This window comes from Rhinichthys klamathensis, unplaced genomic scaffold (assembly GCF_029890125.1).
Source record: "Rhinichthys klamathensis goyatoka isolate OS25496 unplaced genomic scaffold, OSU_Roscu_1.1 h1tg000142l_1, whole genome shotgun sequence".
Lineage (NCBI taxonomy): Eukaryota > Metazoa > Chordata > Actinopteri > Cypriniformes > Leuciscidae > Rhinichthys > Rhinichthys klamathensis.
Window position 1 is genome coordinate 605,001 of NW_026606677.1, and position 13,101 is coordinate 618,101.

General features: G+C 45.5%; 1 protein-coding gene across 3 annotated transcripts in view; it reads right to left on the reverse strand.

Moving 5' to 3' along the window:
* Nucleotides 1-7,845, reverse strand: part of zmp:0000000755 (phosphofurin acidic cluster sorting protein 2) — a 58,603-nt gene extending 50,758 nt beyond the window's left edge. For 2 of the 3 annotated variants that reach the window (XM_056257725.1, XM_056257726.1), the window contains exon 1: nucleotides 7,585-7,845. In XM_056257725.1, the coding sequence (XP_056113700.1) occupies nucleotides 7,585-7,808 (224 nt within the window). In that variant the 5' untranslated portion in view covers nucleotides 7,809-7,845. The remainder of the gene's footprint in view (nucleotides 1-7,584) is intronic. The other variant, XM_056257723.1, reaches the window with a different exon arrangement.
* Nucleotides 7,846-13,101: the final 5,256 nt, after the last annotated feature.

The following is a 13,101-nucleotide window of genomic DNA, read 5'->3' on the forward strand; positions in this document are numbered from 1 at the left end:
GTGCGGGGTTGTTTGGTGGAGGGGGGGTTAACGGTGCGGGTTGCTTGGTGGAGGGGGATTATGGTGCGGGGTTGTTTGGTGGAGGGGGATTATGGTGCGGGTTGTTTGGTGGAGGGGGATTATGGTGCGGGGTTGTTTTGGTGGAGGGAGGATTATGGTGCGGGGTTGTTTGGTGGAGGGGGATTATGGTGCGGGGTTGTTTGGTGGGAGGGGGGATTATGGTGTGGGGTTGTTTGGTGGAGGGGGGGTTATGGTGCGAGGTTGTTTGGTGGAGGGGGGGGTTATGGTGTGGGGTTGTTTGGTGGAGGGGGGATTATGGTGCGAGGTTGTTTGGTGGAGGGGGGATTATGGTGCGAGGTTGTTTGGTGGAGGGGGGGGATTATGGTGCGAGGTTGTTTGGTGGAGGGGGGATTATGGTGCGGGGTTGTTTGGTGGAGGGGGATTATGGTGCGGGGTTGTTTGGTGGAGGGGATTATGGTGCGGGTTGTTTGGTGGAGGGGGGGTTATGGTGTGGGGTTGTTTGGTGGAGGGGGGATTATGGTGCGAGGTTGTTTGGTGGAGGGGGGATTATGGTGTGGGGTTGTTTGGTGGAGGGGGGGGTTATGGTGCGAGGTTGTTTGGTGGAGGGGGGGTTATGGTGTGGGGTTGTTTGGTGGAGGGGGGATTATGGTGCGAGGTTGTTTGGTGGAGGGGGGATTATGGTGCGAGGTTGTTTGGTGGAGGGGGGATTATGGTGCGAGGTTGTTTGGTGGAGGGGGGATTATGGTGCGAGGTTGTTTGGTGGAGGGGGGATTAAGGGGGGGGGAGTTGTTTGGTGGAGGGGGGGTTACGGTGCGGGGTTGTTTGGTGGAGGGGGATTATGGTGCGGGGTTGTTTGGTGGAGGGGGATTATGGTGTGGGGTTGTTTGGTGGAGGGGGGGTTACGGTGCGGGGTTGTTTGGTGGAGGGGGGGTTACGGTGCGGGGTTGTTTGGTGGAGGGGGATTATGGTGCGGGGTTGTTTGGTGGAGGGGGATTATGGTGCGGGTTGTTTGGTGGAGGGGGGATTATGGTGTGGGGTTGTTTGGTGGAGGGGGGATTACGGTGTGGGGTTGTTTGGTGGAGGGGGGGTTACGGTGCGGGGTTGTTTGGTGGAGGGGGGATTACGGTGTGGGGTTGTTTGGTGGAGGGGGGATTACGGTGTGGGGTTGTTTGGTGGAGGGGGGATTATGGTGTGGGGTTGTTTGGTGGAGGGGGATTATGGTGTGGGGTTGTTTGGTGGAGGGGGGATCATGGTGTGGGGTTGTTTGGTGGAGGGGGGGTTATGGTGCGGGGTTGTTTGGTGGAGGGGGGATTATGGTGTGGGGTTGTTTGGTGGAGGGGGGTTATGGTGTGGGGTTGTTTGGTGGAGGGGGATTATGGTGTGGGGTTGTTTGGTGGAGGGGGATTATGGTGTGGGGTTGTTTGGTGGAGGGGGGATTATGGTGTGGGGTTGTTTGGTGGAGGGGGGATTACGGTGTGGGGTTGTTTGGTGGAGGGGGATTACGGTGTGAGGTTGTTTGGTGGAGGGGGGGTTATGGTGTGGGGTTGTTTGGTGGAGGGGGGGTAATGGTGTGGGGTTGTTTGGTGGAGGGGGATTATGGTGTGGGGTTGTTTGGTGGAGGGGGGATTATGGTGTGGGGTTGTTTGGTGGAGGGGGGATTATGGTGTGGGGTTGTTTGGTGGAGGGGGGGGTTACGGTGCGGGGTTGTTTGGTGGAGGGGGGGTTATGGTGTGGGGTTGTTTGGTGGAGGGGGGATTACGGTGTGGGGTTGTTTGGTGGAGGGGGGATTATGGTGTGGGGTTGTTTGGTGGAGGGGGATTATGGTGTGGGGTTGTTTGGTGGAGGGGGGATTATGGTGTGGGGTTGTTTGGTGGAGGGGGGATTATGGTGTGGGGTTGTTTGGTGGAGGGGGGGTTACGGTGCGGGGTTGTTTGGTGGAGGGGGGATTATGGTGTGGGGTTGTTTGGTGGAGGGGGGGTTACGGTGCGGGGTTGTTTGGTGGAGGGGGGATTATGGTGTGGGGTTGTTTGGTGGAGGGGGGGGTTACGGTGCGGGGTTGTTTGGTGGAGGGGGGGTTACGGTGCGGGGTTGTTTGGTGGAGGGGGATTATGGTGCGGGGTTGTTTGGTGGAGGGGGATTATGGTGCGGGTTGTTTGGTGGAGGGGGATTATGGTGCGGGGTTGTTTGGTGGAGGGGGGATTATGGTGTGGGGTTGTTTGGTGGAGGGGGATTATGGTGCGAGGTTGTTTGGTGGAGGGGGATTATGGTGCGGGGTTGTTTGGTGGAGGGGGATTATGGTGCGGGGTTGTTTGGTGGAGGGGGATTATGGTGCGGGGTTGTTTTGTGGAGGGGATTATGGTGCGGGTTGTTTGGTGGAGGGGGGGTTATGGTGCGAGGTTGTTTGGTAGAGGGGGGATTATGGTGAGAGGTTGTTTGGTGGAGGGGGGATTAAGGGGGGGGAGATGTTTGGTGGAGGGGGGGTTATGGTGCGAGGTTGTTTGGTGGAGGGGGGGTTATGGTGCGAGGTTGTTTGGTGGAGGGGGGATTATGGTGCGAGGTTGTTTGGTGGAGGGGGGATTATGGTGTGGGGTTGTTTGGTGGAGGGGGCGTTATGGTGCGAGGTTGTTTGGTGGAGGGGGGGTTATGGTGTGGGGTTGTTTGGTGGAGGGGGGATTATGGTGCGAGGTTGTTTGGTGGAGGGGGGATTATGGTGCGAGGTTGTTTGGTGGAGGGGGGATTATGGTGCGAGGTTGTTTGGTGGAGGGGGGATTAAGGGGGGGAGATGTTTGGTGGAGGGGGGGGTTATGGTGCGAGGTTGTTTGGTGGAGGGGGGGTTATGGTGCGGGGTTGTTTGGTGGAGGGGGGGTTATGGTGCGGGGTTGTTTGGTGGAGGGGGGATTACGGTGTGGGGTTGTTTTTCAGGCTTGGCCCCTCAGTTCCAGTGAAAGGAACTCTTAAAGGGGTCATATAATGCCATTTCCAAGTTAATTTGATTCTTTATAATCTAAATAAAAAGTTTGTAATATACTTTAATTAAAACAGCTCTGGTCAAAAACAGCTCTGTTTTCAGCACGCCGTTTCAGTGCATGTGCCTTTAAATGATAATGAGCTTCGCTGACTCCGCCCCTCTGTTCTGCGGGCGCTTTGACACAACGCACGAGTGTTGCCTTGACAACAGTTGAGGGTATATTTTGGAGAGAGAATGGCAGCGAGTCTCTGAGGACACATCTGTGCAACCGTATCAGTTTGAACCGGAGTCGGACCCGGAACAAGATGGCGGCCGCAAAGTTGTTCGACAATTAAGGCTTGAACAGGATGATTGGTTGTACGAACGCTATGTGTTTAACGTTACTGATGTATACGTACTCAGTTTGTAATAACACAATAACCATAACGCGTTGTTCATTATAAACGTGGGATTATGAATTATTAAGGGTGCTCCGATTGATCGGTCGCCGATCATGATCGGTCGCCGATCATAATCGGCCGATAATTGCTTTGGGATGTGTGATCGGCGGTCTCTATAAAGGCCGATCCAGAAAAGCCGATCAGATGACGCAAAACTCGCGAGACAATTTTTTTACGCACTGGTACAAATAGCTTCACCGGTCTGGCAATTCTATTCTACAACAGGGCTCTCAAGTGTCAAGCATTGAGCGTGACAGTCACTCATTTCGGTCTTTTGTCACGCTCTCCCGCCACACATTGTAATTCACACGCTGAAAAAACTATTTGTAATATATTTAATATGCCGCAGCGGCCGAAACTCTGGCCGCGCTGCTCTCACTGTGGAACCGGCATGAATCAAGCGCGTTTTCTCTGGTGTTGTTCGTCGAGCTACACAATAGCCAATCAGAAAATAGCACTATTGTATCTGGGTAAGATTTAACGCAACAACCAATGACAAAAATGTATCCAACCCCCGTGCGTCCGTCAAATCACTCGTACATATTTTTTCTCATCAAAACTGAATATGTTCATCTGCGGTTACAGTTATATCAAGCAAGGATACGTTTGTGTTTTATTTTGTGATTACACCGGAATGAATAGAGTCCGCAACGGCGATAGATTGAAGCGCGCGTCCGAGTGAAGCCTGCGCGAGACACAGAGCACTGTATCCATGCAACTGATCGCCGCGGCAACGAGCGCGCAGCTTGAGTGTAAAAACACATTTTAGCGCTAGATTTCTTATTTAATAGCGAACTAAATGAATAATCTGCTAGTTAACTGAAGATGTTTTATTTATTTATATTAGGTACATGGTGGGACAGACTTCACTGGATCTAAAAAAATCACTGGATCTAAAAAAATCAATCTAAACATAGATATGACCAGTAGTGGTGGCTTTCTTAATCTGTTTAAAATAATTTTGCAAGGGTTCTTCACACACACACACACACACACACACACAAAGGTTTGTCTACCTCTCTCTTCCTCTCTAAATGCCCACAAATTCTGACGAAGCATCCCAGAAAAAAGCAAAGTTATAGATACAGATATGGAAGTTGTTAGTTTTTTTTTTTTTTTTTTTGTTGTTGTTGCTGTGCACTTTACTACCTGTGGTCCTTTAAGTGTATTAGAAAAACTGATGGCTGACTGACTCTAAACTAAAAACAGCAACAAAAAAAGGCTATAGTCAAAATAATGTTTAAAGTAGTCTAAAGCTAAATTTAAAGACTTCATTTTATTTTATATTCTACAGGAAAGTTGTATGTCAAGCCCTAAGCTGCTCCCAATAACCAAGCTGCTATGTTAATACATGTTGCTTGCAAATAAATACACAGGTGTCAATTCATTATGCATTGTCTTCTCTTAAATGTAATACTTAATGTACATTGTTGTTAAATATAGTTTAATAAGTAATGCTACATGATAAAAAGAAGTCTTCAAATAGACCCTGCAATCGGTGATCGGCATCGGTATCGGGTGATACAGCTTCCAGTAATCGGCGATCGGTGATCGGCCCCAAAAATCCTGATCGGAGCACCCCTATGAATTATATTGAGAACGTCGTATAAAACGTGCCGTAATGTACCCTGAGTGTAAACCTTAGCCGCATTCATCGTGAAGCATGCAAGCGATTTGCAAAGATTATTATAAAATTTTACACTCACTTCTTCTGGAGGTGCAGAGGGAACATAAACAGTTGGTACCGATTCTTTTTTCAGGAGCAGCTTCTTAGCAAAACCAGCTTTACACTGACCCTCGTTTATAAAGCAGTCTGGGGAGAAATGATTCGCGAATTGCGCAAACATGAAAGCATTGACGTTGCTCGTGGGAATATTCCCTTCGAAAACAAGGAACATCAAAATGACTGCTGTGTTCGTTATTAAACCCAAGAACAGAACACTACAATCGCTAAGACCCATTCTGCTCCAGCGTATCAACAATGGCGGACTATGATGACAGAACGCTGCTGTCAATCAACACTCGTGGGAGGGGCGTCCGTTTTATTGACGTCACAAAAACGAACGGCTGGATTTGAGGCAGGGGAAAACATATAAGGAGATTAAAACAAAAACCCTGGATGGATATTTATCATTATATGATGGTTGTGTACAGGCACTGCCAACACACATTTCAGTACAATCAACTTGTGAAAGTGCATGTACCATTATATGACCCCTTTAATGCTTCAGCAGACCAAGACATTTTGGACAATTTTATGCTCCCAACTTTGTGGTTTTTCGTTGATGTTCCTGTTCCAGCGTGACTGCGCTCCAGTGCCAAAGCAGGTCATAAACACATGGATGAGGAGTTTGGTGTGGAGGAACTGGACCGGCTGCACAGAGTCCTGAGCTCGACCCGATAGAACAGCTTTGGGATGAGTTAGAGCGGAGACTGAGAGCTTCTCGTCCAACATCAGTGCCGGACCTCACTAATGAGCTTCTAGAAGAATGGTCAAACATTCCTATAAACACCCTCGTGGAAAGCCTTCGCAGAAGAGTTGGAGCTGTTATAGCAGCAAAGGGTGGAGCAACTCCATATTAATCCCTGCGGATCAGGAAATGGATGTCATTAAAGTCCATGAGCATGTTAAGCCAGTTGTCGCAAAACTTTTGGCAATATAGTGTATATGTGTATATGTCTGTCTGCAACACACTGCTATTCCTCAAGCTCGCAACGCCACGGACACAGGGTCGACTCCCAGAGAATGCATGAACTGAAAATAACAGAATCAATGATGCAAACTATAGTGTCATTATTCAATTCAGTTCTTATCTGTCAGTCATATCAGCAATATTACTAAATACACACACAGTCACACACACACACACACACACACACGGATTACTCTACTCAGAGACACATCTGGGTCAGCTCTGAGTAATGGAGCTGCACATCTGGAGCTCAGTCAGTTTCTGCTCAGTCTTTATAATCTATCAGTGTTTCTGAGCAAAGAAACACACACACACACACAGAGAGAGAGAGAGAGAGAGAGATGGGAAGAGTCTCACACTGCCTGCGCTTCGTCAACCCACTATCATGACGGGGGTGAAAGAAAACATTCAGGAATTCCTCAGGGAGAGTCGGATCCAGGAGGAAACGGGAAACACAAGAACTGAGTCAATCTAGTGATGCGGATCGAGAAACGATGAACACACACATCAGCAGACGCTTTATCCAGAGCACCTTAAAAAATTCCTGAGCTGCAGGAGTGTGTGTTCTAGAATTCATCAGCCGTGAGAAGCTGTTCATAACAAGACAAATGCACACAAACACACAGAGATGTGCACAAACACACACAGATGTGCACAAACACACACAGATGTGCACAAACACACGACACAACGCTAACCGAAGCTCATAAACCGTGATCTTCTCTACAGTAGTTCACCAGAAAACACACACTCACTATCAGACCGGTACGACTGTCTGTGTTCTGTGGGACACAACACAAGATATCTGGAGCAAAACACATTTTGGACCCCATTGAGTTTAATTCCATAGAGAAAAAGCACTGAGACATTTTTCAAAACATCTTTTGTGTTTCACAGGTTTGAAAAACATGAGCGTGGAAGATCATGTATGCCACATCAGAAAAATAATCATGCATTGGAAAATCTTAATTATGACACAAATCGAAATTATGGCATAAAACTAAAAAAATTAATTATGACATAAAAAGTCATGATTTCAACTTCCATCTCATACTTTTAACTTCTTAATCTCATAATTAGGACTTTTTACGTCACAATTTCGACCGTATCTCATAATTTAGATTTTTTATGTCATAATTAAGATTTAGCCAAACATGGGATTCCATATGAGGGAGAGTAGAGGATGACAGAACGATGATTTGACTATCAGATGTAAATATTACACGAATATGATCTCCAGTGCCATGTGTTAAAATAATGTAAACTCACTCTGACAAATCACTGTATATTACCAATACTGTTACAGTGTGCTGTGGTAAACATGATGTCATACTGTCAAACTTCACTCACATCAGTGACCGCGACCAGCAGAGATGCAGGACATCAGTAAACAAACAAACAGCTCACACACTCTCTTTCTCTCTCTCACACACACACACACACACACACACACAGCTCGTACCGGGGCACGCAGCTCGGAGAGGAGCGGTCGATGTCCCAGGTGGCGAAGAGGTTCATGGACACGGGCATGGCCCCGGAGAGCCCAGACCCTGAGAGCCCCGGGCCGGGCACTGGAGCCCCCGGAGCCCCCGGAGCCGCTGCAGGGAGAGCCGCTCCTCCTCCACCGCTGGCCGGGTTCAGGAAAGCGGCCCGAAGCCCTCCTCTCTCCAGCGCTGCCGCCATCATCCCTCAGCTCAAGCACACACTGCTCTCTCTCCGAGTCTCCGAGTCTCTTTCTCTGTGTTGCCGCGCTTAGACTCTGAACGGGACTCTGTCTGATTCACCGGAGCACCGGAGCACATGAATCTCTGGGCGGAGCTTCTACACACGCGCGTGCGCAGCCTGACCTACAGGGGGCGCGCATCGTCATCGGACCTCAATACACACTATAATAATAATAGTAACAAATAATAATAATAACAATAATAATTATTTAACCCTCTGGGGTTGTTCGTTTAACAGTCACACTTGGGGTGTTCGGGGTGTTCAAATGGACCCAAAGGGCAGGATTCATATTTTTAAAAAAAAATCATAATTTTTTTTATTTTTACTTGTTTTTTATATATAAAAAAAAATCTTTTCTTTTTTGGTGTTTTGAGATATTTTATGATTTATAATTAATATTTATGCAATAATTATGACCCATTTTTTTCCCATTGAACATAATAGATTTTTTTTTTTTTTTTTTTAAACGATCAAAGCTGTATTACATTTTAGAGTGAAGCCTAGGCCTCATGAAAGCAATTTTTGAAAAAATATAGATGCCATCTGGTGGACACACTGAGCATTTTTATCACGCAATAGCACATTTTTACCACTAGTGGATTTACAGCTCTCTGTAGAAAGGCTTGGGGATTCTAGTGATTTTTGCAAATATATACCAATTTTTTTTCAGGTTGTTCATTTTTAAAATATAATAACAGATTCTCAAAGACTATTTTTGTCTTGTTTTTTGTTTGTTTGGTTGGTTTAAATGGTAATTTGAAGTGCCAGTTTTACTTTATAATACAGATTATCATAAATATATAATACAGTGTGTGTGTGTGTGTGTGTGTGTATGTGTGTGTCTGTTTTGCACTCTTGATGTTTTAGAGATTCACCCCTTCACCGTTGAGTCATTTTTTCTGCATTCTGGCTGATTTGTATATTGAATGCACAAAAAAACTGTTTTCATATTTTTGACAATTTCCCATTCATTTCCAATGGGGGTCATTTGGACCCGAAGGTCCTAAGTGTGAGTATTTTTTTTTTTTTTTTACAACCACTTAGACTATTCAAATAGACTATTCTATTTGAATAGTCTGTGTTTTCATATTGAATAATCTGTGTTTTCATATTTTTGACAATTTCACATTCATTTCCTATGGGGGTCCATTTGAACCCGAAGGTCCTGAGTTTGACTATTTTTTTACAACCACTTAGACTATTCAGATCCTGTCCCCATTTTTTTTGTGTGTGTTCACATACCTAATACCATAAAAGTCACCTAGTTTCGTAACATTCCGATTAAGCTGTGATTTTTAAAAATTCAAAACAGATTTATGTAATCTGAAATTATGAGTATGTATGTGTATAAAAGTGTGTGTGTGTGTGTGTGTGTGTGGATGTGTCTGTTTTGCACTCTTGATGTTTTATAGATTCACCCCTTCACTGTTGTGTGCTTTTTTTATGGATTGTGGCTGATTTGTAGATTGTACGCACCAAAAAACTCAGTTTTTTCACATTTTTGCCAATTTCCCATTCATTTCCTATGGGGGTCCATTTGGACCCGAAGGTCCTGAGTGTGACTATTTTTTTTACAACCACTTAGACTGTTCACATCCTGTCCCCAATTTTTTTGGGTGTTCACATACCAAATACCAACAAAGTCACCAAATTTCGGACCATTCCGAAGAAGCTGTGATTTTTAACATTTTTTTATTTGAATGATTCGGGTCCATTTGGGCCGAACAACCCCAGAGGGTTAAAAAAAAAAAGATAATAGTGACAATAAGTTATAAGACTAGTTGGACCAGTGAGAGGACTAGTTAGACCATGCAGAAGACTAGTTGGACCAGGGAGAGGACTAGTTAGACCATGCAGAGGACTAGTTGGACCAGGGAGAGGACTAGTTAGACCATGCAGAGGACTAGTTGGACCAGGTAGAGGACTATTTAGACCAGCAAGGGGACTGGTTGGACCAGGGAGATGACTAGTTGGACCAGGAAGAGGACTAGTTGGACCATTGGACTAGTTAGACCAGGGACTGGACTAGTTGGACCAGGGAGAGGACTAGTTAGACCATGCAGAAGACTAGTTTGACCAATGAGAGGACTAGTTCGACCATGCAGAGGACTAGTTGGACCAGGTAGAGGACTTTTTAGACCAGCAAGGGGACTCGTTGGACAAGGGAGAGGACTAGTTAGACCAGGGAGAGGACTAGTTGGACCATTGGACTAGTTAGACCAGGGACTGGACTAGTTGGACCAGGGAGAGGACTAGTTGGACCAGGGAGAGGACTATTTGGATGAGGTAGAGGACAAGTTTGGCGAGGAAGAGGAATAGTTGGACCAGGAAGATGGCTAATTGGACCAGGAAGAAGACTAGTTGGACCAGGGAGAGGACTAGTTGGACCAGGGAGAGGACTAGTTGGACCAGGGAGAGGACTAGTTGGACCAGGGAGAGGACTAGTTGGACCAGGGAGAGGACTATTTGGATGAGGTAGAGGACAAGTTTGGCGAGAAAGAGGAATAGGTTGACCAGGAAGATGGCTAATTGGACCAGGAAGAAGACTAGATGGACCAGGGAGAGGACTAGTTGGACCAGGGAGAGGACTAGTTGGACCAGGGAGAGGACTAGTTGGACCAGGGAGAGGACTAGTTGGACCAGGGAGAGGACTATTTGGATGAGGTAGAGGACAAGTTTGGCGAGAAAGAGGAATAGGTTGACCAGGAAGATGGCTAATTGGACCAGTAAGAAGACTAGTTGGACCAGGGAGAGGACTAGTTGGACCAGGGAGAGGACTAGTTGGACCAGGGAGAGGACTAGTTGGACCAGGGAGAGGACTAGTTAGACCATGCAGAAGACTAGTTTGACCAGGGAGAGGACTAGTTCGACCATGCAGAGGACTAGTTGGACCAGGTAGAGGACTTTTTAGACCAGCAAGGGGACTCGTTGGACAAGGGAGAGGACTAGTTGGACCAGGGAGAGGACTAGTTGGACCATTGGACTAGTTAGACCAGGGACTGGACTAGTTGGACCAGGGAGAGGACTAGTTGGACCAGGGAGAGGACTATTTGGATGAGGTAGAGGACAAGTCTGGCGAGGAAGAGGAATAGTTGGACCAGGAAGATGGCTAATTGGACCAGGAAGAAGACTAGTTGGACCAGGGAGAGGACTAGTTGGACCAGGGAGAGGACTAGTTGGACCAGGGAGAGGACTAGTTGGACCAGGGAGAGGACTAGTTGGACCAGGGAGAGGACTATTTGGATGAGGTAGAGGACAAGTTTGGCGAGAAAGAGGAATAGGTTGACCAGGAAGATGGCTAATTGGACCAGGAAGAGGAATAGTTGGACCAGGAAGAAGACTAGTTGGACCAGGAAGAAGACTAGTTGGACCAGGGAGAGGACTAGTTGGACCAGTGGACTAGTTAGACCAGGAAGAGGACTAGATGGGTGAGAACGATGACTAGTTGGACAAGGAAGAGGGACTAGTTGGACGAGGAAGAGGACTAGTTGGACCTTTGTTTTATTTTTTGCACACTTTGAACCAAAGGCCATGTATGTTTGTCTGTTTGGTTTTGTTGATCACTGACAGCAATTTCATGTTGCTAATAAAGCAGCAATTCTGTCTCTTACTGTTTTTTTCTCAGTTGTAAACTCTATAGAGTGACGACTCCTTCCCTTGACTGTGTCTCCATCTAGTGGAGAGTCTGGATCACAGCTACAGGGATCTCAGCACAGCCACAGGGTGTTCATCGGTCGGCACTGAAGACATGTACACTCACCTAAAGGATTATTAGGAACACCATACTAATACTGTGTTTGACCCCCTTTCGCCTTCAGAAGTGCCTTAATTCTACGTGGCATTGATTCAACAAGGTGCTGAAAGCATTCTTTGGAAATGTTGGCCCATATTGATAGGATAGCATCTTGCAGTTGATGGAGATTTGTGGGATGCACATCCAGGGCACGAAGCTCCCGTTCCACCACATCCCAAAGATGCTCTATTGGGATGAGATCTGGTGACTGTGGGGGCCATTTTATTACAGTGAACTCATTGTCATGTTCAAGAAACCAATTTGAAATGATTCGAGCTTTGTGACATGGTGCCTTATCCTGCTGGAAGTAGCCATCAGAGGATGGGTACATGGTGGCCATAAAGGGATGGACATGGTCAGAAACAATGCTCAGGTAGGCCGTGGCATTTAAACAATGCCCAATTGGCACTAAGGGGCCTAAAGTGTGCCAAGAAAACATCCCCCACACCATTACCCCACCACCACCAGCCTGCACAGTGGTAACAAGGCATGATGGATCCATGTTCTCATTCTGTTTACGCCAAATTCTGACTCTACCATCTGAATGTCTCAACAGAAATCGAGACTCATTGCATGCTCACGCATTGAAGCAAATGCCATGTGATTGGTTGATTAGATAATTGCATTAATGAGAAATTGAACAGGTGTTCCTAATAATCCTTTAGGTGAGTGTATATCCTAACACTGCTTTCAAAACTGATACATCTCGGCAAGAATTATATTGAAATATAAAAGCTTAGCAAAATATTTACAATAAAATTGCTTTTGTTTATGTTTTGTAATTATTATTGCTTCATGAGTTTTTTTCCAACTTTTTGTTTTTAGCAAGTAAATTATTATATGTAAACTAAAGATATAGAAATAAAATCATTCAGTCTTGTTACATATACTGGACTACAAAATCTTATTCTATAATGAAATACTGATGTATGTGGGGAAAAAAATCATTCAAACTTCAAAGATAAAAATTCAGGATTCATCTAATGCTCCTGTTGTCAAGGTTTTATTTTATTATGAGTGACATGTGTTTTCTGAATGAGTGTCAAAGTTTAACATTAGGAATTTAAGATGCATTGTTTCAAACAGTTAGACCAGCATATACTCACATCTATTCATAAATGAGTTGTTCAGGTTTTTGAATATGTTGGAGATAAAAAAACAATAAACCCATTTTCATCTGACGGCCAATAGGTGGCGCCAATGACACATACGAGAAGATGATTTATGAATAATTTATCAATCCAAACATAAAAATGGAAAATTTAAAACAGTTTTTCATGTTTTAAAACGTAGTTCAACAAAACAATAAAATACTAAATTATTTTTAAATAAAATACAACTCATTTCAAATTTAATTTTTAAAAAGCTTTATTAGTTTTTCTCTGACAGTATGAAGAGACTGAGGGAAAGTAACAGTAAAAGTTGCTCTTTGTTCCCATGATGGACAAAAACCATCAAAAG